The sequence below is a fragment of the Pleurodeles waltl genome, chromosome 4_1 (assembly GCF_031143425.1).
Source record: "Pleurodeles waltl isolate 20211129_DDA chromosome 4_1, aPleWal1.hap1.20221129, whole genome shotgun sequence".
In the NCBI taxonomy this organism is placed as follows: domain Eukaryota; kingdom Metazoa; phylum Chordata; class Amphibia; order Caudata; family Salamandridae; genus Pleurodeles; species Pleurodeles waltl.
Genome location: NC_090442.1, coordinates 193,067,068 through 193,092,784, shown reverse-complemented (window position 1 = coordinate 193,092,784; position 25,717 = coordinate 193,067,068). Strand labels below are relative to the sequence as shown.

Here is a 25,717-nt window from a genome sequence, read left to right as displayed (position 1 = left end):
AAGCCTGCTTGATAAGCGAGGTTTTAAATTCTAAATCTCCTATTCCAGCAACCTGACATTCGTGAGTGCCTTACTTGTGTCATAGTTGTATAATGTTAACACTTTGTGTACTAGAGCTCTGAGTATCAGCTGTATAAGAATACAGGGGAATCGACGGTCCGGCTGTTGCAGCTTTTGGAAGTACGATTCACTCAGCATGCCGGGCGCCTTTTCTCATATGAAAAGGGGCGATATTTGAGAATGTATAGAATGAGTATCCTCAATGAACTTTCTGGAGCACTAGCCGTAATTCCTGTTACGAAACTAATCGAATCCGCTAATTTTGTTCGCCTGTAGTTGTCTCCTCTGCAGGGAATGCTTTAAAATCTAAATATCCTGTTCCAGCTACATGGTGATCAGGTGTACTTCAGGTTTGTCATGAATACAGATTGTTGCCCCTCTGGTGCCTTGATTACAAACTCAGGGTTAAATTTGATCCCTGTGTAAAGAGTAATTTTCACATGGACTGGAGTCACAACTTTGTGTGATAATGATCATAATCTTGCGGTATCACCCTGGTGAATTCTAGCAGGCGGAACCTGCCGCAATTTATTGGGGGGATGGGGGGGGACAAAGCCTGGGGAAAAAAGGCAGACGTGCAATTCAGTTTTAAATGCTGGTGTTGCATTTTATGTCTCATGTCCAGATTGGAAAAAAAAACCACACAGAGGAAGTACTTATAACATGACAAATACCTCCCTCCGAGGTAATAGCAATATTATCCACGGGGAGAAAACTCCCAAGCAGTAATTGCCCAGGCCTGAGGCGAACTAGCCGAGAGTGACCTCCCCAAGACAATGGTTTCAAATAAGTAAAATGCATCATGGCGCCTCAGTCTGCCCCTTAATCTGACCAACCGCATAAACAATATTCAACAGAGGCAGTGGGAGGCGAGCATGACATGGAGTGAAGCTGAAACCGTACAAATGCAAAAGCATTCTAGTGTCCGGGATCTGCATGTGAATACAATATGTGTAGGTAGGGAACAAAAAAGTCAAATGGACTGGCTTGAGGAGCATGTAGAGGCGAAGCGGGAGTCAAATTGACAGCAAGACCTGCAATAAAGGGGAGCAGGGGCTTTCATGCGTGCACCGATCTACATGCATGCAACAGTATATCATTTGGGAATAAAAGCACTTTACATTTGGCGCCACGAATTTTGCCACTGCGACGATTGGGAAAACGGCTAAAGAATGGCAAATGTTTTCTACCTTTGCGTTAGCGCTGGGAAACCTCTGTGCCACGCACTTGTTACGCATGCAAATACACACTGGTAAATGCAAAGACGCTTCCAGTTGCATGCAGTTTAAACTGGGTTTTGAGCATCATCCCCTTTATCTTGGTAATGTCCATCTTCCCAAAGACATCTCCCTGCTCTCTGTCTCTCTTCCTCGTCTCTCTCCTCTCGCTCTGTCTCTCTTTGCTCCTGTATCCAGGCTACCGTGGTACCAGATTTTTCTTCTCTGGCTCACGATGCGTGTCCTTTTCTTCCTGTCGCAAGGGCTCCGTGCCTGGTTTTCATTCCCGATCCAGCACCGGCTTGACTTCTTTGAAGCCCCGCATACTCGAACCGGTGCCAGGTTTTGCTTTTCGCCGCTGGTCCTGTCAGCATCTCGGTGGATGCTGTCAAGCATCCCTGTCTCCGGCATCCTCCTCTCGCCAGTCTGGGTGCGCGGGGGCTCCTGCAGGGGCTGGAGTAGGGGGGCACGCGGACAGGGAGCCCCCGCAGCCCGCTCTCCTAGGCGGGGGGCGCAGCGAGGACCATGAACCGAGCGCCCCTCCATCAGCCTCAGCACCCGCGGCCCCCGTCTGTGGTGTCCGGCTCCTTCCAGCCCTCCTCCACGGCGGCTGCTGCGGCCATCCCCCCAGACCTCCAGCCCTTGTTCCTGCGCATCTCTTTCCGGAGGGGGTCGCACACTTCCAGCACCGGGGACCCGGCCGGGGGCGAGGAGGAGAAGCGGAGCCTGAGCCAGCCCCTGGTGCCCCCTCACACCCCAGCGCCGCCGCTTCCCTCCACGCCCGGCGCCTCCTCCAGCACCTCCACCTCCTGCAGCATGACGGCCGGGGAGTTCGGGCCAGGAGCCCCGCCGCTGTACGTGTCAGGCCGGGGCGGCCGCGGTGGTGGCCGTGCCGGGGGTCCTGGAGGGATGGCGGGGGCTGCAGCCTGCCGCAGCGGCTTATACAAGGCCCTGGCCCTGGTGCTGCTGCTGGCCCAAGGTGGCCTCCTGGACCTCTACCTCATCGCCGTCACCGACCTGTACTGGTGCTCCTGGGTGGCCACCGACCTGGTGGTGCTCATCGGATGGGGCATCTTTTTTGCCAAGAACAGTCGAGGCCTCAAGAAGAAGCAGCGGGAGAAGGAGGCAGCTGGGGAGAGCCTGGAGCTCCCACAACACAGCCCCTCTTCTCAGGACACCGAGGGCCCCTGCGAGGAGAAGGATCTGGGCCCCCGCCCGGGCAGCGAATGGGCCTACACCCACCTTGCTTGGTTGATCTACTCCATTGCCTTCACACCCAAGGTGGCGCTGCTGGTGGGAACGTCCCTGCTGGAGCAGGTGGAGCTCAGGATCCCCTTTGGAGGTGGAGGCCTGAGGGTCACTGTGGCCCTCTCTGCCCCCTTGCTCTACGCCCTGGTGCGATCCCTCAGCACGGAGGAGGACGCGGGGGCCTCTGCCTTGCACCAGCGAGCCCGGGCCTGCTTCCTGGGCACCTGCCTTGACTTGCTGGATGCTTTTGTGCTGATGGAACAGCTCCTCATGCCAGAAGCAGGGCCGCTCTCCCCACACCTCCGCTACACCCTGTTGGCCGTCTACTTTGTGGCCTTGGCCTCACCAGTACTCTGGCTCTATGAGCTCAACAAGGCCGCCTCCTCTTCCAAGAGGCTCCAGTGTGGGCGCTCGGTCCTGAGGTTCCTTGGCAGCGGGGCCCTGGTTGATGGACCTCTACTGGCGGTCCGCGGTTTCCTGTGCTTTGGTCCCCACCAGCAGCCTGTCTCTGTCTTCCTGCTTAAGAATGTCTTTTTCTTGAGCTGCCGGGGGCTGGAGGCCTTGGAGGGTTGTTGCTGCTGCTGCTGTGGCTGCTGTCGCGACAGCCGCTCCGCTAGGGGGCGGCCCCGGGCACCGCCCCACTGCACGGGTCACTTCAGCCACTGCATCTCTGAGAACGACATGGGCCCTCACGGCTATGTCAACACCCTGGCAGTTACTGCACAGAACTAGCCCTTTCTTGACACATCTGAGTCTCTTTAGTGGCTCTAAATTCTCTGCATCCTCTCAAAATTCCATGCAAACTGATCTCATCTTACAAATAACTTTCAAAACATCACGTGTCTTAGACAATGCCAGGTGAGGTAGGGTCTGCACATTTTCATTGAATGGGGGTCAGCGAACTGGAGACCTGAGGCCGGGTGGTCCTCTTGCTCTGGTTTCCATGAGCATGCACTCCATTTTGGCTTGAATTGTGACTTGTTTTGTGTTTTGTTCCTGTAAAAATCCCATTATTTCTCATGAATATGGCAACCACCATGGAATTTAAATGAGGGATACTTAAAGGTTTAGAGCAAGTCCTATTCCTCTGCGGAATGCATTCCAGCCTATTCGACTTTGAGGGGGACCGAGGCATGAAACACCCAAACAAGGCAATTTACAATAGTTTTACGGAGCTGCTTCCCTTAAGAATTTGTCTTTCTCAAAATAAATTGTAGATGACCTCAACTGCCTTTAACAAAACATTACCAGCACCATCTGGAGAATATCTGAAGCCAATGAAAAAATATAACATAGTAGCAGAAACGTGTCAATTAGTATGCTGATTTTACCAAACTAACCTGTAAGCAGATTCACTGAAGGGTTTTCCTTCTCAATATCGACTCCTCTGTGACTCGTATTTGAGAAAGCGTGCCATAGTTTTTTTGTTTTAAAACTCTTACTGAAAAAACACGTTGCACAATTTGCATATTTTCTTACTTATCAAATTTATAAACTACACTGAAAATACAGAGGCACAAAGCACTGTACAACTATTTGTGTATTTCCCCATTTCCATTTATTATTTATTTGCTGTTTAAGGGAGTTGCCCTAAGTAGTGGGTATGCTTAGGCATAGGCTCTGTGTCCCCTGTGTGTCACTGGGACTTAAGCTGCAACTCTGTATTGAAGCCTAACACAACTACAACGTGGTCATACCCTGACAGAGCTGCACCGTTCCCACTGGAGCAAGGTCAAGGTTTTGTTACTTGTGGTTCCACACATACGGGCCAACAAGCGGTTTTATGGAAGGCGGCCCCAGCAATAACTAATGGGTCAGGTTCATTCAAGGATTTCCCTTCATCGCTTTTTTGCTGCACCTTCAAATGCACCTCCAATCTGTTGGTCATTGGTTGCCACACCTGCAGAGTCACATAGCAACAATTTGGGTCTGCTTGAGGGGTAAACTTCGCCATCGCCCTAAAAGACATTTGACGCAGTGGATCACTGAAAGTGACACTGCTGAGAAGTACACAACTACCATAGTTAAACTCTTAGATATGTGCTGCCATCTGTTGCTATCGCTCATTTTAATTCTTTAAAGACATTAGCAAGTTCTTGCCAAATGAAGGCTACTGGTCTACAAGAAAGATAGACTATATGCCAACATGTGGTGGGAGGCTGAAAGGCCACTAGGTTTGTGACAGAATCACTTAATTGCAATTAACGTGCAACTAATGTGCTTACTGTCCTTTTGGCGACCTGCCAAGCTAATATTAAATCTACTGCAATACCTGCATGTCCCAGTATTGAAAACAATGTAACTATTTGCTGTGCAAGACCCAGAAAAAAAGAACTATTTAGCATGTTAACAGTGGGGTTTGCACGTCTAGCAAAATGTCAACATGTATTTCCCCTATGAATTTAAAACTTTTGAGTATTGCTAAATGATGTTGGCTGCTTCTTCAATTTTGGTGAGTGAACTAACGCTGGCAGTGCCAGTCCAGCACAGAGAGCAAACAAAGCCAGCTTGGTGGCAACTCCAGCCAGCTCTCCTGGTTTAGCATAATATTCCAGTGTGGATGTTTCCTTACAATCTCCTACAGTTGCATCTCTCAATGTGCAGTTCTGTGCTTTGAGCCTATAACTGAGAGTGGTGAAAGGAAACAAGTGTGGAATTTCCCCAATGACCAGAGTTAGGCTGCACCACATGCCAGGGAATAGTGCGAGCAATTAAACCTATGTATGTGACTACAAAGGGTTGTAGCTAATTATAATTTTTCTAGTTTTCCCTGAAAAATAAATAGCTTCCTGACACTGCCAATGTTAGCATGAATGGAAATATAGGATCACAGAAATAAAGAAATTTGCCTGGGATAAGCCAGTTGGTTCAATGGGAAAAATCTTGATTGGGACCTACGTCTGGGCACCAACTTGAATACTGAACAATATCGTTTCTCTGTTCCTGTTTCATCTCCGAGGTCAACAAACGTACCTGTTGTAGAGTGTGCTGTACAGTTTGTACAGTTTTACCTTAACTTCAAACACTATTTTACAGTCGTTCCTTGGAAGAAATAGTCATTTTAATAAGCAGCTTAGAGGTTTTGACATCACCAGCTGGCTTCTGTTTTAGCCACACAGGGCACAAGGTTTCCTGCCCTCAGGCTACACAAAATAAATAAAGAATAGACCAATGTTTTCAGGTTATGCTTTCGACCAGAAAAACACTTTCCAGTTTAATGTCTAGACCCTTGTTATTGGCCATGTGCACTCTCTACCCTCTGACAAATGAAATAAGAGGTACTGGCAGCCAAGCCGATTGTTTTATTGCTTGAAAATTTAGAGGCAGCAGGGCTGTGGTTAATATTCTCCAAGCCTTTTAAAACCCTACTTTTGAAGGCAGTATGTAAATGTTTCCAGAACACATTCTTTTCCGAACTGCACAATGAAATCCCACTGAGTGTTTTAAATGTACATGCACATAAAACATGTAACAGTGGTAATATTACTTTTTACTTTATTTCAGAGTTTTCCAGATGAATAATATTAGCCCTTAAGGACACCGAAACACTGTGCCGTATTTGAATATACTGTAAAATGACCATAAACCTATGGTAATATAGTCAGATAACTGATAAAAGCTACATTAAAGAACACAGCTGTTGAGAATGGCAGGGCTTTCATCCTTTTACAAAACGAGAACAATGGAATGTCAACAAGGAGTAGTTTCCAAGGGTGTTTGAAATTAAAATTCCGGTGGTAAAAATTGTACAAAGCCGAACACATCACAACTTAGGACATTTTGTGAAGTTTCTGAGCGTCATACAGCCTCACACGCAGGCAAATATTTTCCTATGTATTATTTTTTATTGCCTGAATCCTCACACAAAACGCAAGTCTGCATCGCCCTTCTACCACAAGACCAACTTTTTGTAGTACTTTTTCACCTAATTTTGCCAAACTCTCCCAACAAATTCCATTGCACTGAACACATGTAACCCCTTCTGTTTACGTTTTACTGATAAATGACTATTCACCAGCACAGTTTGTGCCAGCCACGTGCATTGCAACATTTTTCTTGACGTAGTTGCCAAGAGTTGAACATTGTGTGGTCCGAAATGACCAATGATAGGCCTGTGATTGGCAAGTCAACCACAGTGCAGATGTTTCATAAAAGAAACTGCTATTCACTGAGAAAACGCCTAAGTTACAGACATGTTGCTCATAAGTGGTCATGGGGAATGCTTCTTGGCTAAAGCACAGTGCAGGCAGCATTTTGTTCCCATTTCTCACATTCAAATTATTGTGTCAAAGCACGTCAACATCACACGTACACCCCTCCACTCCCTATAGGACCTATCATGTCTGTGATTCTTAAACATCTTTGAGTGAAGATTATCAATGGCAGCAAAGTTCTGTATTAAGTGGAGCAGCCTTTAGTTTGTGCTTATATTGGGAGGTTCTGCTTGGAACATTTGCATGTAAAATACAATTGGTCGGGGGTCTAGGCATAGCATGTGAAAACAGCCTGCAAAAACATATTCTCCAGAATATAAACTACAACAATCTCGACCTTTCATAGCGCCTCGCTACAGAAATATGATCAATTAACCAATCCTAATATGAACTTGTCACCAGTTATGATAGAACTACAATTAGAAAAGAGAGTTAAACTAATTCTGATATATTTGTGGAAGTGAATTTGGCTGCATTTATGAATTAAAGATAGCCATTTGTATGCAAGGTCTAGCTTTTGACAGAATATTTTGGAGTCTTTATTTTTGCAGTCTTTGTTTCACATGCAACTGACCAACATAGCTGTGGCTCCGGATACCCTCTCCTCCTCTTTGTATCCTGTCATCACCAATCCTGAATTGATTAGTATTTATTGCCCAATAGAGTCGATGGGTTATTCACGCTTTCTTTATTCATTGTAACAGTTTTATATTTGTTGAAAAAAGCTTTCTGAAATTCAGTCTTTAGGAGAAAAATATTAAGATGTGCTCTTGTCTGTCTGGAGAGCACTGAGGGAGGGTCTTGGGGAAGAGTAAAAAGTTATATATTGTAATGTTACCAGCAATGTATAGTATATTTCTACCACTAGTATGATCTAGCAACACTTTTGCTGCCCTTTGCACGTGGTTCTGGGATTCGATTTAGGGGTCAAGGCGGTTTCTGGCTTCATTGAGCTCTGACAGAAAAGTCGATATTGTGATGTAACAATAGCTGCTAAATGGTTTTTGTGTGGTAAAGCTGACTTTCAGCCAATCCTATCTTTTCAGCGAATAGGTCTAAGCATGCTGGGACATGTAGTTTCATTCCTCCCCCTCCCCCTTTTATAAGTGGGAGCCTACAACTGCCAGCATGCTTGGTGCACTGGCTGAAAGTCCTCCTCATGCTATCGGCTGAGTTGAAGGGTATGATTATACAATTTAATTTATACATAGTGCATAACTGTTGGTTTCTGGTCATAACAATGTGCCAAATTAAGTCTGTCCGGTGTTGACAAGTAGGATAGTGCATGGCCGCCACCCATCTGTTGGTGATTTCAAGAGGTCACGTGTGCCGCCCTCTTGAAATTCAAGGCTGAAAGACTTGCTTAAACATTTCAGAACTACCTGCGCAAGTACTGTTCCTGCTTGGATCCTCATTAGATTTCGAACATTTTCTGAATCATATTGTGACAGTATTATTAGGTGGGACAATTTGTACGAACTGTTTTCCACGGTGGGACACTACCTCTGTATTTACTCTGTGGCACGTGAAATTCTTCTGCTAAAGTGATGAGGAAATTCCGCCCGGGCGGCGCAGCTGCTGCCTTCAGGAAATGTTCAGATCAAACCATTTTATTTCATACTCGGGGGTGGGAAGGGGAGGATGGACACACTGTACTGTTCTGACGTAAACATGTTTGCCTGCCTGTTTTCTCCGCTGTGCAGAATTTGCATGCTACGGTACACGCTAGCCTCGGTGCTATTTTATACCCGCCCGTGACTGAAACAGCACTGTCGACCTGCAGGGTGCTGGGCCCCCGCCGCCGCCTTTGGGCAAGTCCCTGGAGCCACGTGCTGTCGCGCTCACACTCAGGAAGCCAGGCGACACTATTCTTTGTAACCATTTGTAGTGTGGACTACTTTGCGCACTCCTACAGAATAAGGGGTTGGTGCTACGACTACCCACCAATGGCTGCAATCACCCCACAAGGCGCCGGAAGAGGGGCATCCTTTGCCTTTACCCAGAAAAAAATCTTTGTCACTGTGATCCCTAGTTCATATGCTTCAGATACCGGTGCATGGTCACCTCTCCACCACTGGCTTTTTTAGAACATTGAAGAATCAGTGAAGAAATAATGGTACATATCTGCCTAGAGCCCTAGACTATGGTGCCAAGGCCTAGGGAGCCATACCACGTATGATGACATTTTATACCGACTGTCAGCCAGATATTCTTATTTAAGGTATGAAAGTTTAATATATATTAATATAGATATCTCACAGGACATTATTGTATTCCGTTGTCAGGCACAGAGCCTGACAATCAACTCAAGCATAGCACTGAACATAAGCACTCCTATATTCACCGAACAAGGCCACACCTTCAAAAGACCCCCCAAAACAGCCACTTCGTTGCGGCTTGTTGCACAGGTAGGCTTTGGGGCACACAAAACGCGCATTCAAAGCTAATAGTGGTGAGTTCAGTGCATCTACCATTTTGTCTTAGTCTCAAATTTGAGGTTAACATTCAAAGTTTGAAGACTTAGGTGTACAGGAAGAAGATGAAAATATATCAGTTTACATAAACTTATTTATAACAACACTTTCAGTGGTGCTTGGGGTTATTCCAGGAAAAAAGGGATGTTGTCTCCTTTTAATGGTAGACACTTTGCAAAGTGCTAAATTTGTACTTTATTATCAAACACACTCCTCAGTGGCCTTTAGCAATGTCCTACAGCAGAGGGTACCCTTATGGCTGCGCTTAAATGAAACACAACAGCAATAGCGGTACCGGGAAACAACACAAAAAGTATCTTTGCAATTATATATGGAACCGGTACAGCAACTGGCATGGTGAGATGTAATTGACTGTCAATGGTTATATTTCCTGGTAACCAAGCTTACACCATATTTTCTGTCTAGACAATGACCTTGGTAAGGTTCTCAATAGAAAGGGGTGGTCTGTGGCACATCCCTTGCACAAGAGATGTGCTATTTGTTAGTCATACTACACTTTTACCCACCTCTAGATGCTATTTAGTATGTGACTTAGTGGTCATGAAAGAACAAGGCTGGAAGCACTGAAAGCTTATTCTGCACAGCATGAGGAGGACACCACATTTTATCATTTAGGTGGTATGTTTGCAGAATCTTCGACAAACCAGGAAGCGTCATGCATGTTTGATCTCCCTTCTCTCATAAGTGTGGTCAGAAATGAAGACTCAGGCCTTCAGTAACTATGTGCAAACATATCTGGCAACCTGAGTGGTCAAGTGATTTATTTTTTAGAGATTGCTTTTTAACCACATTCATTTTCATTTTGTTATGACTAACCTTTGAAATGGCCAAAGGAGTGATTCTCGGGAGCCTGGGTTAGACAGCCTTGATTGGCTCACCAATGTTTTGGTCTACCCTTGAATAGTCTGTCTTAGGCTACTACTGTCTTAAAGTAGTTTTGATTGGTATTTGCATTTGATACACAGTCGTAAAAAGTGGAATTATCAGAAGTGAGGTATAGCTTATCTCTCCTCCCCCTTAAGCTGCTGTAATGTGCATGACAGTGGTTTTCAGCTAAGGACATGTCTCTTGAAGCAAGGAGCAGGTATTCCAATGTCTGGTATTTCAGAGGACCATGGACCATCCAGTGGGAAGCTGGGGTAACTGTGTGCTTCTGAAAGTTAGGTTGGGGAATGTGTTAGGGTGCTAGTGCACACAACACCACTCAGCTCATCAGGTAACATAAGCCAGACAGACATAGTATGATGTTAGTAGTGTGCATAACGCTTCACCGCCCACCAGTCTACACAAACCAGCCGGAGAATATCGTAAGATGTTCATGGTGCGTATAGCACCTCAGTGTCTATCGGTAAGCACAAGCCAGTCGTAGAAGATTGTCTGAAGTTAGTAGTGTTCGTAACACCTCAATGTCCAATCGTGAACAGAACCCAGACCAAGAACAATCTCTACTATTAGCAGTGGACATTACACTTCAGTGGCTAATGGTGGGCACAAGCCAGGCATAGAGCATTGCCTGATGCTAGTGATTCACATTGCACCTTGATGTTCACGTCTTAGCACAAGCCAGGCAAAAAAATGCACAGTCAATGATGATTTTTTTAAAAAAATCCCACCCAAATATTTTCAGGCATGACCATTTCTGACTCCAGTTAACAATTTAGCACGGAGGTGTCCATGTTGGCCCTTCAATGGCTAAAACTACTCCAGGTTTTCAGGATTGCCCTTTTCTACTTAGATTCTGTATGTGCATCATGCATGGATCCTGGCATGAGTTTAGCTCTTGGGGGCCAGAGAGGGACACATTAGTAGAGAAATTAGACTGTATCATCATGACAGGCTAAACTCGGCCATCAGATATATTTACAACCTAGGACCTAGTAACTAAGTGGTATTAAACACATTCAGCACAGCACATCCACAACCTGAACGACTCAAACCGGTCTCCCAGCAACTTACCAAAAAAATCACAGATGCAAAAAAAATGCTCCCAGTTGAAATAGGGGGTAAAGAGTTGATGACCTAAAGTGTGTCAGTCGAACTTCAAGAAGAGCTAAAAGCTAGGCCTTGTTGAATCCTTGTGCCACATTTTGACACTTATTCACAACTTGCCAACAAGCTTTCAACTTAAAGCAGGTTCCTCTGAAACCTGTTTGCTCACAGGAGGATCTCACGGTGAGAAAGTGTCAAATGTTTTCTAGCCGCTGTTGCACTATACCCTCTGGTGCTCCCACGTTGATCAATGCAATTATCCAAGGACTGTGGACTCTTACTACTCAAACATACAGAAGAATGGAAGCAAAACACTACTCGCAAAGAAAAAATAACCACCTAGCAAGATACATTTTGTACCTAGATGTGAATATTTATTTTATCTTTTACTGTTGATGTGCCATAGAAACATTCAAACGTTTAAATATCAAGTCTATGAACTGAAGGCAGGTTCCTATGACCTTTTCCTGTCGACAATCTTGACACTGTGTGTGCCTGTATTTGGAGAGCTGCAATGTTTTGGAGTATAAATATATATGCATACACTGAAAATAAGAGAGGACTTCTCTCTTCTTCCTTTAAAATGTGTTTGTGTTGTGCATGAATACCAAGGTGGAGAGCCGGGCCTGGGAGAAGCACTGAAACTTCTTGGCAGGCTTGCACTGATAAAAGTGTCTTTGTGTAAATTAATTCTTGACTTGCTTCTTATTTTAAGCTACAGATTTAAAAAAATGTTCTCTCTTTTGTGTACTGTGTTGCTGGTTCACATGGCTATGATAGTGCCTCATCACATGATGCTTTCACTTCCTGGGACCCTCTGGACACCCACTTGCAAGAACTACAGAGCTCTCAGGTTTTGCAGGTTGATGTATGAGTAGCAGATCTAGTTCAGGTTTTTTGCATTCTGGGAGTTGCAGTGACGTAGATCCTATCATAAAATTAGGCCTACAAGTCCCAGAATGAAAGGATATGACGTGGACTGGATGAGCTAATTTCACATGGACCCGAGAAACGTGAGAGCTCAGGGACCACCATTCAAGGGAAAGAGACGGACTGGGAATCCAAAGCAGCCCTGGCAAATCTTGTCAGACCAGCTCCCATATGGTGCATAGTGAGCCAGAAAAGCAAGAAAGCTTGACCACTTCAAGGGGACTTGAGGGCTGGGGGTCCCCCCCCCCCCCCCCCCCCAAGAAAATTTGGCGAAAAATTGCAAAAATGGTGCATTTTATAACATGTTCTAGTATATATTCAATTGTATTCGTTTTTAAACACAGTAAATGATGACTTTACAGCACACCAGGATGCAGTAATCTCTATTGGGGCTCTTCAGTGATTCCCCAGTGGCGGTTCCTCCTAAAGGGTGGAGGAGCGTTGCCCCGCCAGCTGCAAGCACAGCGGGTAAACACAAATTAATAAAATGGTCATTACAATTTTATTATGTCTGTGTGTTGTGGGCATGCTATTATAGTGTGAGTGTGATGGCAGAGGGCTAATTCCTGCGGATTGCAGGGCTACTGCTGCCACTTTAGAATGCACATTTCAGATTGGCCGGCTGTCTTGCGACGGCCAGCACAACATTTGCACTTCAGACCAGGCAATTCCAGCGCTGTGTAACAGCTGTGGGATTAAAGGCACAGGCCCCCAGCCTCAAACTGAGCGCTGGGTTAGCCTGCTCCAACCAGTCCTGGCACTTCTCTCATGCGGAAACTAGCCCCAGGATTGGTTGGATTCGCGTTGGCTTCTTTCTCTTTCCTGCACGTCACTCTCATGATCCGAGTAGAGGGGAGACACTGGCTGGAGGGCCAGCAGCATCTTGGTGAGTTTTTCAGCATCGCGCCCCACCATTTTTTAATGTTACAAGCCACCTCCGTGATTCCCTCACTGTCACATTTCAACATTGCCTCTCATTTCTCCATAACCCCTCTCTTACATGTATTTCATTTATTTTACAGCACCTCTCATACCAGTGTAGGGTGTCCGAGCACTTTACAGAGTCACATACAGAGACAATGAATCATACATGCGTAAATCAGTGTATAGAAAATGTTACATTAGACAGTGGGGACTACAAGGTGTAGGATTCACATGTCATTCATACTGGTAGGAATTTTTAAGAGTGCTTGGTTTGGGGAAACACAGACTCAGGATTCAGAACATAACACAGTGATTAGAGTTGACTTTACCAATAAGAACTGTATTTCCACTCAAACAAACCCTTTTTAGCAAACTTAGGATAATGAAATGCTGGGAAAAACATAACTTTCTAACCTGTATTGTGCAATTTTCATGCAGCTCTTTGATGGCAGTTCATAGCTCACTGTGCTAGGTTACTATTATAACTTATGAACTGCACAGTAACAAAAGGATCTTTGTAGCAAAAGCAGTATCCTACTGTGCTATGCACATAACATACTGTTTTGTGATCTGCATGGTACATGTTACTTGCAGCAGGCATATTAACCCTCTGTGCTACCTTAGATGAGTCAAAACAGCCAGTAGACAAAACTCCGATCTCTCCCCAGCAGGTACATTAATCATCAGAGTTATCTTGGCACCTTTATTGTTGCCTGAAAACTGTTGACTACACAAGGAACTCTGAGGTGCTTTTAAAACCATAAAACCGCCTCCAAGTTCCGGAAAACTATGTAACCTTGATTTCTCCACTTGTCATTGTCGATTTGCTTCCTGAACCTGAACCTGCCCCGCCATTGAATGCTATGCTTTGATTCCTGTATCTGCATGTATTCTTAAAGCTTTTGTTCCCTTGAGGCCTATACTAATGGACTGTAGTGTTATATGCACATAAAATTGGGTACTCTGTTTTGTATTGCCCTTCTTGAAAACTCATAAATAAAGTAAAAAAAAACACAAAACCAGCCCCCAGAAACAAAAGCGGCCCCCCACCATTCCAGCGGGAAATCAAATGAAATGTAGATTTATATAGCGCAACTTATCACTCGTGAGGGTCTCAAAGCGCTGCCCATGGGCACGGAGAGATTAAGGTGATCATTTTGACTTTGGCAGTTAAAACCGCCTACCGCCACGGTGACAGCCGCCAAAATACTGCCACTGTGGCTACCATCCGTCCACCATATTATGAGCACTGCCAGACTTCCGCCACAAGAAGGGCGGAAATCCGGCAGTGTTCATGTTGGCGGATGGTGGTAAGGTGGCACTGCTACCACCAGTACCGCCACGCCAGTAGAACGCCGCCAGCCATATCATGACCTGTGGCCTGGCCGTGCTCTGCTGGCGGTGCGCTGCTGGCGGTAGCAGCCCCCCCTTCTCTGGCGGAAGACCTCCTCGACAAAGGTAAGTTGGGCTTCCGACAGGGGAGGCGTTGGGAGGGTGTGGGGTGTGAGTGAGTGTGTGAATGCGTCTGTGTGTGTTCTGTTGTTTGCGTGGTTGTATGTGTGATTGAATGCGTGTAAGAATGGTGAAGTGAGTGCGTGTCTGCATGTCAGTGTAATTGTGTGTAAGAATGTGTGCGAGCATTCTTGAAGTATGCGTGTATGAATGTGTGTATGCCAGTGTGTGTATGAATGCATGTATGCCAGTGTGTGTATAAATGCGTGTATGCCAGTGTGAGTGATTGGGTGTATGCGTGCTGCGTGTCTGCAGGTGAGTGCGTGTATGGGGGAGGGTGGGTGAGTGAGAGGATCGGAGGGGGTGTGAGGTGTGTGTTTGGATCGGGTTTGGGGGGGTGTATGTGAATGTCAGGGTGTGGGGGCTTAGTGTGTGTATGGGGGGTGGGTCTTTGGATAGAGGGTTGTGGGGGGTGTCAGGTGTGTGTTGGGGGTGCTGCCTACCGGTGACAGGGAAGTAATTCCCTGTCACCGGTAGGGCCTACCGCTAAGGTTTTCGTGGCATTGCTAACGTCACGAAAACCATGGTGGTAGGCAGGCTCATAATGCTGCCGGTGGTACTGTGCCAGCCGCTGGGCTGGAGATTGATATCTCCGGCCCGGCAGCTGATACCGCCGTGGCGGTATGAGTGGAGAAGTGGCGGGTTGACTGCAGCCAACCCACCATTCTCATAATGTGGCGGTATGTACCGCCAGCCTGTTGGCGGTTCTGCCGCCACATTTACACTCACCGCCGGGGTCATAATGACCCCCTAAGTGATTTGCCCAAAATCACAGGACGTTACGCCAAGGCTTGAACCCAGACCTCCAGCTCCCGAGGCAGTCGCTCTGACCTCTGCATTACATCCTCTCCCTCCCATGCCTGATACGCCCAGTCCGGCCTTGCCAAAGGTATAGAAAGTCTCTCTTTCTCAGAAATTCTGCCAATGTGGAATATCACACTCTAAGAATACCAGTTCACTAGTGCAACTCACTTTTCGGTACAGAAGCAAACAGCTTTTATCCCTAACCTGCGCTTATTTTGTTTTATTTATTTAGTGTCAATAGCATTTCAAACAGAATTGTAAATAGAAACGTATGGAAGGACAAAAAAGGTATATAGCATGCTAGGCAGATTAGGTGGTTAACATTTACCAAAGTGAGTGACTGAGGAAAGGTGTGCTGTTGTGTGACAGATTAAAAGTTACAACAAAAAATGCAGTATACACGTGTAACTAAAAAGAAACAAAATGTGCAAAATAATCACTGGGGGAAGGTGCTCACTGTTTGCCTTCTCGTGGCACAGGAGGGGATTTAAGGATTGTTCTAAACTGGGGGCTGGAGGAGATGATCAATTGGTCCTAGTGAGACGCAGGGTGGAAATGCTCCTCAGCCACCAACCCACATTGTTGACCAGCTTGACACAATATAAGGATATTCAGCTAAATAAACCTGCTGCTCACTGTTGGGCAGGTCCAGAGTTCCGAATGACTGCTCAGGCTTGAAGATTTAGCCCAGTATTTCTTGAACTGCTCGATCTAGTGCTCATCAGGGAAAATGGTGGCCTTTGTGGAAGCGAAACCAAGGGTTCAGCACAGCAAAACCACCTGCAGTGCATGGTGGATATAAGCCTTCTGCCTTCATCTTCTGAACATGCACTATGGGAGAAGACGACTCTTACTGTCAGCATTTAGGTTGTGTAGCTGGAGGTGAGTTTCTGTTGGAGAATGAATGCGCTTGTCCTGGTATGGGCCCGTGTGGCTTCCTGCAGTGGTGAGGCATATGAGCTGTTGCCAAAGTTCCACTGCCTACCTTGGGATCAATATTTGTAAGGTATCTTCAGAGCTACTTACAAAGGGCAGATTATTTCTTCCCTTTTCCTCCTGTCCTATCCCAAGCAGAGCAAAGTACTGCCTTCACGGTCTTTGACAATGCATCAAATCCAGCTGTTTTAACCATCTGTCTAAATCCAATCCTGGTTCTTGCACATAGGAAGTATCCTAATCAGAAAAGGCACTGTGACTAACTTGCTTTATGCTCAGAACTACAAGAACATGCATGCAATATACCCTAAATGACTGTTAACTAATCCCTTATTACAGTAGCTGGTACAGGGAGACCAAGCATTTTGTGTGCTGCAGGTTTGATGTGAACAAGTTTGCTCACAGCTGGAGACACCAAGGTAGACATTCTGACCATGTTATTACAGATGCAAGTGGAGCTGGTTTGATGTATTTCCAAATAGCCTTCTCCAGTATTAATAGCTCAGTTTCTCATATTTGTTAAGAGAAATACGTAATTTTAAAGCATTTATGTATATGCTTACCAAAGATTAGAGTATCATTTGTCCCCTGAGATGTCATCTTTGAAATCAAACACACAAATATACATGTTAATTTGGGTTGAACGTTTTAATTTCCATAGCCAGTTTTATACAGCGATCAGGACTTCCTTCAAAACTGGAAAAGATAGCCACTGTCAGGAAATGTACAACTCCCAAAGCCTGCTTTATTTCCAAACTACGGTGATAGATTAGACCAACAATATAATGAACGATTGTGAAACAAATCATTCTCGGTTCTAGTTAACGATTTAACTACCTGCACTGATAGTGAGACTTGGTGGTTTGGGAACTCAGCTCCTGCTTAGAACACACTTGTTCACAGTTAAACCAGTTAAACCAGAGCCCCTCAATTAACTTATGGCTTGCACATTTGCTACATACATTTTGCTAGCAACTCCCCTTCCCGTCAAAAGTCATAGAGAAAATTATCAACAAACAACTGACCCAGTTTCGCAGCAACCACAGTACCGAAATCGCCCTCATCGTCACCACTGATGACATCAGGACCATACTTGACAACGGCGAAGCCGCAGCCCTCATCCTCCTGGACCTCTCAGCCGCATTCGACACTGTCTACCACCACACCCTATGCACACGCCTCAACAACACAGGAATCTGCGACCGAGCCCTGGGCTGGATCACCTCCTTCCTCACCGGCAGAACTCAGAGAGTTTGCCTCCCTCCATTCCGCTCTGAAGCCACCAGAATCATCTGCGGTGTACCCCAGGGATCGTCCCTCAGCCCGACCCTCTTTAATGTCTACATAGCTCCTCTCGCTAACATCGCCCGATCGCACCACCTCAACATCGTCTCATTCGCCGATGACTCCCAGCTGATTCTCTCCCTCACCAAGGACCCCGCCATCACCAAGACCAGCCTCCACAAAGGAATGAAGGCCATTGCCGAATGGATGAAGAACAGCTGCCTGAAACTGAATTCCGACAAGACTGAGGTCCTCATCTTCGGCTCCAGCCCCTCCACATGGGATGACTCCTGCAGGCCTACCACACTGGGAACCGCACCGACACCCACCGACCACACACACAACCTGGGATTTATCCTGGACTCATCACTATCGATGACCCAGCAAGTCAACGCCATCTCCTCCTCCTGCTTCAGCACCCTCCTCATGCTTTTTAAGATCTACAAATAGATCCCCACTGAAACCAGAAGGACGGTCACCAAACCCTCGTAAGCAGCAAATTGGGCTACGGCAATGCCCTCTACGCAGGAATCACGGCCAAGCTCCAGAAAAGACTGCAACGCATGCATAACGCCTCTGCACGCCTCATTCTGGACATACCCCGCCACAGCACAGCCCACCTGAGAGACCTACACTGGCTCCCCGTCAACAAGAGAATCACGTTCAAACTGCTCACCCACGCTCACAAGGCACTGCACAACACCGGGCCAGAATACCTCAACAGACGGCTCTCCTTCTACACCCCGACCCAACATCTTCGCTCCGTGAAACCCATTGGTACATCTGGCCCCTGATCCTTTGTGAATTGAGTCCTATGTCCAGTAGAGTGAAAGAATATTGGGAGCAGCCCACTACCATACTGTTGCACTAGTGCAATTTGCTAACTATTAGCAAATTAATTGGTGCTTTGGCTATGATGGAAAGAGTGAAAGGGCCATTCTTTCTCATGCTTAGTTGACAATACAGTCCTGCAGTGGTACTATTAGTAATGAAAGTAATGATTAGTAAGGAAACAATTCATTTGTAGCGAGCGACTGAATAAAAGTTGAAGATTTGCAGAGGAAGAAGTGCAGGTCCAGATGCCAAATGGAAGACTAAGTGCTGATGGAGAAGGACAGTAAAGTGCCCCAGTTTTTGGAAATGTAATAGGCGAGTCCAAAATCCCATCAAGAAATGTATAGCAGCGATGCATTCAAGAAGCCTTAATTAAAATGTGGGAAAGAAGTTTTGAAATGAGAAAATATTTTCAACGTCTACCTAAAAATGGCAAAATAATCCAAAGTGAGGAGTTAATGTCAGCAAGGGGTGACACCAACAGAGGTGGTGCAGAGCAAAAAAGTGTGTGTACCTGGCAGTGAGTCTTGGGACGGTGGTGTGGATGGAGGGTACTTGGAGGCTCAAGCAACACAAAAAAGGAGATGGGAAAGGTAAGAGCAGAACCATTATATTTCAGTGATGCCAATGGAGTTTAGGAAGGAGAGTACAAGAAGGTGATGAACTATGTGAACTACCATTGATGCACCTCAGCACCCAGGAGAATGAAGACGGAGGGAAGCTGATTGTGATGACCCGTTGTGATGAAGTTGGCTATATGGATGTGCTTTCTGCTCAAACCAAAGGCCTGAACGCATTATTGAAGGTACCATGTGACTGATAAGAGAAAGATATGAGGTAAGTCAGTTATAAACTAGGCGTTCCAATATATTGGAGAGAAACAGGGCCTGAAGTACTGGGTGATAGGATTTGAAAGGTCTGTGCTGAGCTATTTTAGTAAAAGTATTATGACTTTAGATTTGAAATATTCTGAATAGGTAATACGGAGAGGTTAGGCAGAGAAGAGCCTTAGATGAAAGAGCCAACATTTGATAGCCTGTTGGCTGAAGGGATAATCTAGATAGCACAATGGATTTGCAGATTTACATATGAGGATGAGCTCACTATAAGGTGTGGTTGTAAAGTCTGAGACTAAGGCAGAGTGAGGTCAGGGGGTCATAGGGATGAAAAAGTTTGGAAAAGGGAAAGCAAATTGCAAGGGTTTCTCTAATATTGATGATCATGGAAGAAAAGTATGATGCAGACCTAAGTACCAGTGTTCTGACCCTATACAAATTGCATGTCGAATTGGATACTCCCAATTGGCAAGGGCTGGCTTACTTATAAGACGCTAGTATATGGTACCCAGGGCATGTACAGCAGAGCGTCCACGCAGAGCTGCAGCACTGTTTGTGCCACCCTGTGTGTGACAAGTTACAAAATGGCCCCCAGCCTGCCACTGCAGACTGGAAGGACAGTGTAATCACTGCCAGTTCGACTTCGCCATTCACTCCAATAGCAAAGCCACCCTATTCCTTAACACTGTATGTAAATCTCCCCTAAGGAAGGCCTTTACAGCCTGTGGCAGGTAGCTGTATTTTGGTAAATGTAGGAAGGTGGCTCTGTATATACTATATCAAAATGATATATAGTGTGCAGAGTCCAGGGGTTCCCCAGAGGCTTAACAGAGGCTAAAGTAGATAATACTAATGCTCTCTTTTGTGGCAGTTAGGCTTATCAGAGGGTAGTCCAAAGCATTTGTTGTACACCTACAGACAATAGAAGAAGCACATACTCAATGACTTAACTAACTCCAGACCAATTGATTTTATAAAGAAAAATATATATTTTGTTAATTTATGTCTAGAACCACAGGATTCAAGTTGCAGGTAAGTACATCAATAAGTAAGTATTTCACATATGTATCAATAATACTTTGATTCAAGTTGGTAAGTTGTACAGTTTTGAATAGATGACAATAATCTGTTTTAAAAGTTGACAGTACAATTTTCAGAACAGTTCCTGGGAGGAAGAAAAGGTAGTACGTTTTACAGGTAAGTACAACACTTACAGTTCCAGTTTCCTGGGGGTAGGAAGTCCACAGGTTGGGGTTCAAGGTAACCCCAAACACCCACCACCAACAACAAAGGGCCGGCCGGGTGCAGAGGTCAAAGATGAGGTAATTTAACATGGGCTCCTATGGAAACTGGGGGCACTTGGTTTCAGATCTGTTTGCAGGTAAGTACCCGCATCTTGATAGGGCAGACCTGGGGTGTTTAGAGGAGCACCGGGGGGGCCACAGGTGAGCACCAAACACACACCCTCAGCAGCACAGAGTCGGCCGGGTGCAGGGTGCAAACACAGCATCGGGCTTCCAATGCTTTCCTTTGAGGAGGGCCTGGGGGTCACTTAGAGGCTCCAGGTTGGTTCCAGGGGGTTGGTTCCAGAAAACCACAGGCTTGTCAAGTAGGATGGCTGCCTGCTGAACGTTGCTGCACCAGAAGTCAGGTTCCCCAAGGCCAGCAGGCTGCGGGTGCAGTGTACCTTTTGACCATGGGTATCTTTGTCCGATGCTGTTGCGGTGTGGGGAGTCCTCTGGATTCACATTGCAGGAATCATCGTGGTGGACAGGAGAGGTCAACCCAGTGTGGGCACGTGCTCAGAATCGCCTGGGGATCCTCTCTAGTCAGTTGGGCCACCTGTACACGGGCCGTGGGCGTCAGGTGCAGAGTGGTCAGGACTCGCAGATCCGGGCAGGCTTAGATGTCGATTCTTCTTGGACAGGGCTGCTGTCCACGGGAGTTCTTGGTCCTATGTGATGCAGGCAGTCCTCTGGAAGCTTGGCAGAGGTTGCGGGACCTGAGGATGCGTCACTTTCTCTTTGAAGCAGGAGACAGGCCGGTAGGGCTGAAGTCAAGTCATTTGTCATCTTCCTTCTTCTCTGCTGGGGTTTCAGCTTAGCAGTCCTTCTTCTTTCTTGTGAGGTCACCAGGAATTTAATGAACTGTGTTCAGGGGAGCCCCTAAATCATGGATTTAGGGGCTTTACTGGGGTCAGAGGGCAGTAGCCAATGGCCACTGTCCCTGAGGGTGGCTACACCCTTCTTGTGTCCACTCCCTTTGGGGAGGGGAACACAGACCTAACCCTATTGGTCCCTGTCCTCCAAACTAAGATGGAGGATTTTGCAAGGAGGGGGGTCACCTCAGCTCCAGACACCTTAGGGGTGGTCCCAGCGGAGGTGGTCTCTCCTCCCTGCTTTCCCTAATTTTCCTGCTGTACTTGCCGCCAAAAGTGGGGCTCTGTCTGGGGGGTGGGGGGGGCGAGAGATGGGCAACTCCACTAGCTGGAGTTCCCTGGGGGCACTGTAAAAAAAGGCTTGAGCCTCACAAAGGCCCTGGCACACAGGTTTCTGACTGCCTGGGGAGACGTGTGAAGGATTCCCAAGCACAGGAGGAAAGGCAGTTGCCACAGAGAGAGGTGTCACCTACTCCCACAGGATGACCACTCAGGTAGTTAGCCCATACGACAGCTTTTGTGAAGGAAGTAGCTCCAACACCCCTGAGCAGGATTCCTCCCCGGCGCAGGAACAAAGGCTATACTTCTACTGTCCTCCACGCCCTCAACCCTAGATGTCGCTACGAACACTGCCACCTCGCCGCATCACACTCCACGGTAGGATCTTTCACATGCACCCTCTGCCACTTTACTTGCCACAACACACACGCTCTCACCCCTCTCAGCAACACCCAGCCTACTCAGCATGTAAAAACCAGCTGCCCACCACCAGCTCACATGCACACTCTCGTCCACAACATCATCTTCCTAACTGAGGCCTGGCTCAACTCCATTGTCAGCCCCCGACATCCGCACCGCCATATCAGCAGGATACAGATTCCACTACCGCAACCAAATTCACAGGCCAGGTGGAGGAATCGCCATCATCCACAGAGACTCCAACAAACGCGCCACCGCCACGGATGACACCATCCCAGCAATGGAATACCTCAACTTCGCTATCCAAATGGGTGATAAACACAACATTAGAGGAACTCTTGGCCATACTGTCCACTGGGATTTCGAAACACCGTCTGAAACCTCATCATGATTTCATTGCCCCTATCATCATTGTCTCAAAAGACTACATGTTCCTGGGCGACCTCAACTTCCATCTCAAGGACAGAACTGACCCTGACCCTGCCAACCTCATTGATAGCCTAAACAACATCAGCCTCACGCAACTCGTACATGACCCCATGCATATCGTAAGACACAAGGTAACCCCATATTCTCCTCCAGCAACTACATCAAATACATCTATTTCACCAAACTTACATGAACAGACCACTCAATTGTTCACTTCATCATCACGACTCCCATGCCCTCCTCACCGACGCAACCCAGCACCACCTGTCGCAGCTGGAACAAGGTCTCAGTGACCGACTAGACCGACACTATTATCCTCAACCCACCTAAACACCACAACACTGTGAAACAGGATATCAGATGCTTCAACACCTGAATCACTGACAGTGCTTACATCTTTGCCCCCATCAAGATCAAGAAACACAGTAGATTCCCCAAGCAAGCCAGCTGGTACACTGAGGACCTCAGGACAGCCAAGCCCCACTGCAAACACCCCAGGAGAAGGTGAAACACCAACAAAGACTCAGCCAACAGTACCACCTACAAATCAGCACTCAACCTATACCACTGCCAACTAAGCGAGGGGAAAAAGAAAGCCATGGCATCATGCATCGAAGATAACCCCAACAACAGTAAGGAGCTCCTCTGCATAGTCAAGGAATACCAACAACAGTAAGGAGCTCCTCTGCATAGTCAAGGAATTCACCAATCCCTCAATGGTGACAAGCAGCATCTCTCCCTCTCTGGCCCATGTAACAGCCTTGCAGATTTCTTCCACTACAAAATTGCCAAATTCTACAACCCCCAATTCAAGCCTGAAGACTTTTTCAGCAGCCGTACCTTCACACCCACGATCATCCCAAGGCTAGCCACCTGGAACCAATTTACTACTCTGGACACCATCACCATCATGAAATCCATCCACTCAGGGAACCCATCCGACCCATGCCCCCATCACATCTTCAGTCTAGGAGCATTCAAGATCAGCCTTGAACATTCCACCCTTTTCAACACCTCAGTGGATTCTGCCACCTTCTCAGACGTCTGGAAACATGTAGGAATTAAGCCCCTCTGAAGAAACCTTCAGCAGACCCCAACAAACTCAGCAACTACAGACCCATCTCCCTGCTCCCTTTCCCAACTAAAGGCAACAAAAAAGCCATCAACCAACAACTTACCATCTACCTGGAACACTATTACCTGCTGGATGACTCCCAGTCTGAATTCCCCAACAACCAGAGCACCGAGACATCCCTGATCATGGCCACAGGTGACATCTGGGCCCTCCTTGACAAAGAAGAGACAGTCACCACTATCCTCCCTGATCTCTCAGCAGCCCTCCACTGTCTCCTACCATATGCTCGTCGCCAGACTTCACGACTTAGGCATCCAAGGAGCCGCCTTCAGATGGCTCGCCTCCTTCCTCACCAACGGAACACAATGGGTCCACCTTCCACCCTTCTCCTCCGAACCCCAAAAAATCATACACCCTCATAGCTCATCACTCAGCCCTATGCTCTTCAACATCTACATGCCCCCCCTTGCCAACATAGTCAGATCCCATGGGCTCAACATTATATCCTATGCCGACGACATGCAACTCATCCTCTCCCTCTCTGAAATCTCCACTGCCGCCAGAACTAACTTTCAGCAGTGCATGACCAGTGCTGCCAATTTGATATGGTCTAACTGCCTCAAGTTCAACACAGACAAGATGGACATCTTCATCTTTGGCAGTGAAAACTCCCCCTGGGACACCTCCTGGTGGCCCACAGAAATGGGGCCCACTCCAACCCCACCTAAGCACTCACCATGAGGTCCAAAGTAAACGCAGTGTCATCATCTTGCTCCTTCACCCTGTGCATGTTATATAAGATTTTCAAGTGGCATCCCCAAAACGCGAGAGGCACCATCAACCAAGGCCTCGTCAGAAGTCGACTGGACTACAGAAACACCCTCTTGAATTGAGGCCCACCTATTTCAAAGACTACAGACCATCCAGAACGCCACAGCAAGACTCATCCTGGATCTCTCTTGTCGCCCCAACATCACCACCACCTCAACAAAAACTCCACTGGCTTCCAGTTCAGAAGAGATGCCAGTTCAAGCTCCTTACCCATGCGTTCAAGGCCCACCTACATTAACCACTGTAGGAAAGTACCCTCTTTTGGGCATGGTTACACCCACTTTTTGCCTGCTGTCAGTATGTTTTGACTGTGTTCACTGGGATCCTGCTAACCAGCACCCCAGTGACTTTGCTCTCTCCCTCTAAATTTGGTTGCTTAGGACTTTGCACACCCCACATTTGACACACTGGTAGCCGCATAAAAGTTCCTATTATATGGTACTTAGGTACACAGGGCATTGGGGCACCAGGGGTTCCCCATGGGCTGTAGCATGTATTGTGCCACCCCTGGGGGCCCATGCAAAATGTGTCTGCAGGCCTGCCATTGCAGCCTGCCCGAAAAGGTGCATGCACCCTTTCACTACAGGTCACTGCACCAGGTCACTGTAAGTCACCCCTATGGTAGGCCCCCTATGCCAGAGGGCAGGGTGCAGGTACCTGTGTGTTAGGTCACCCCTGCATGAGCGGAGGTGCCCCTACAAACTCCAGCTCCATTTTCCTGGACTTTGTAAGTGAGGGGAAGACATTTTACCTATGTACTGGACACCTGTGTCCAGCTACATAACGGTAACTGGGCATGTTTAGTATTAGACATTTCGGAATCATACACCAATACTGTTGCCAGTATTTGTTGTATTATTCCATGCACTCTGGGGGCTCCTTTGAGGACCGCCTGCATTGCTCCTGCTAGTCTTCTGGGGTTTTCCGAGCAGCCTGCGCTACTGCCACCCCTCAGAGAGGTTTTTGCTCTCCTGCTGCTTGACCAGCTCAGGCGGAGGAAGGCAGAACAAAGGATTTTCTGTGGAGAGAGAGGTAACCCCTCTCCCTTGGAAATAGGTGTTACATGGCTTGGGAGGGGTAGCCTCCCCAAGCCACAGGTATGCTTTGAAGGGCACATTTGGTGCCCTCCTTGCATAAACTGGTTTGCAGCAGCCCAGGGACCCCCAGTCCCTGCTCTGACGCGAAACTGGACAATGGAAAGGGGAGTAACTGCTCCCCTGTCCATCACCACCCCAGGGGTGG

General features: G+C 47.0%; 1 protein-coding gene across 1 annotated transcript; it reads left to right on the top strand.

Annotated features, from left to right (window-relative positions):
• Positions 1–1,649: 1,649 nt before the first annotated feature.
• On the top strand, positions 1,650–12,043 carry TMEM121B (transmembrane protein 121B). Its single transcript, XM_069228072.1, has one exon. It carries the CDS (start codon positions 1,803–1,805, stop codon positions 3,255–3,257), a length of 1,455 nt encoding a protein of 484 aa, XP_069084173.1. The 5' UTR covers positions 1,650–1,802; the 3' UTR covers positions 3,258–12,043.
• Positions 12,044–25,717: the final 13,674 nt, after the last annotated feature.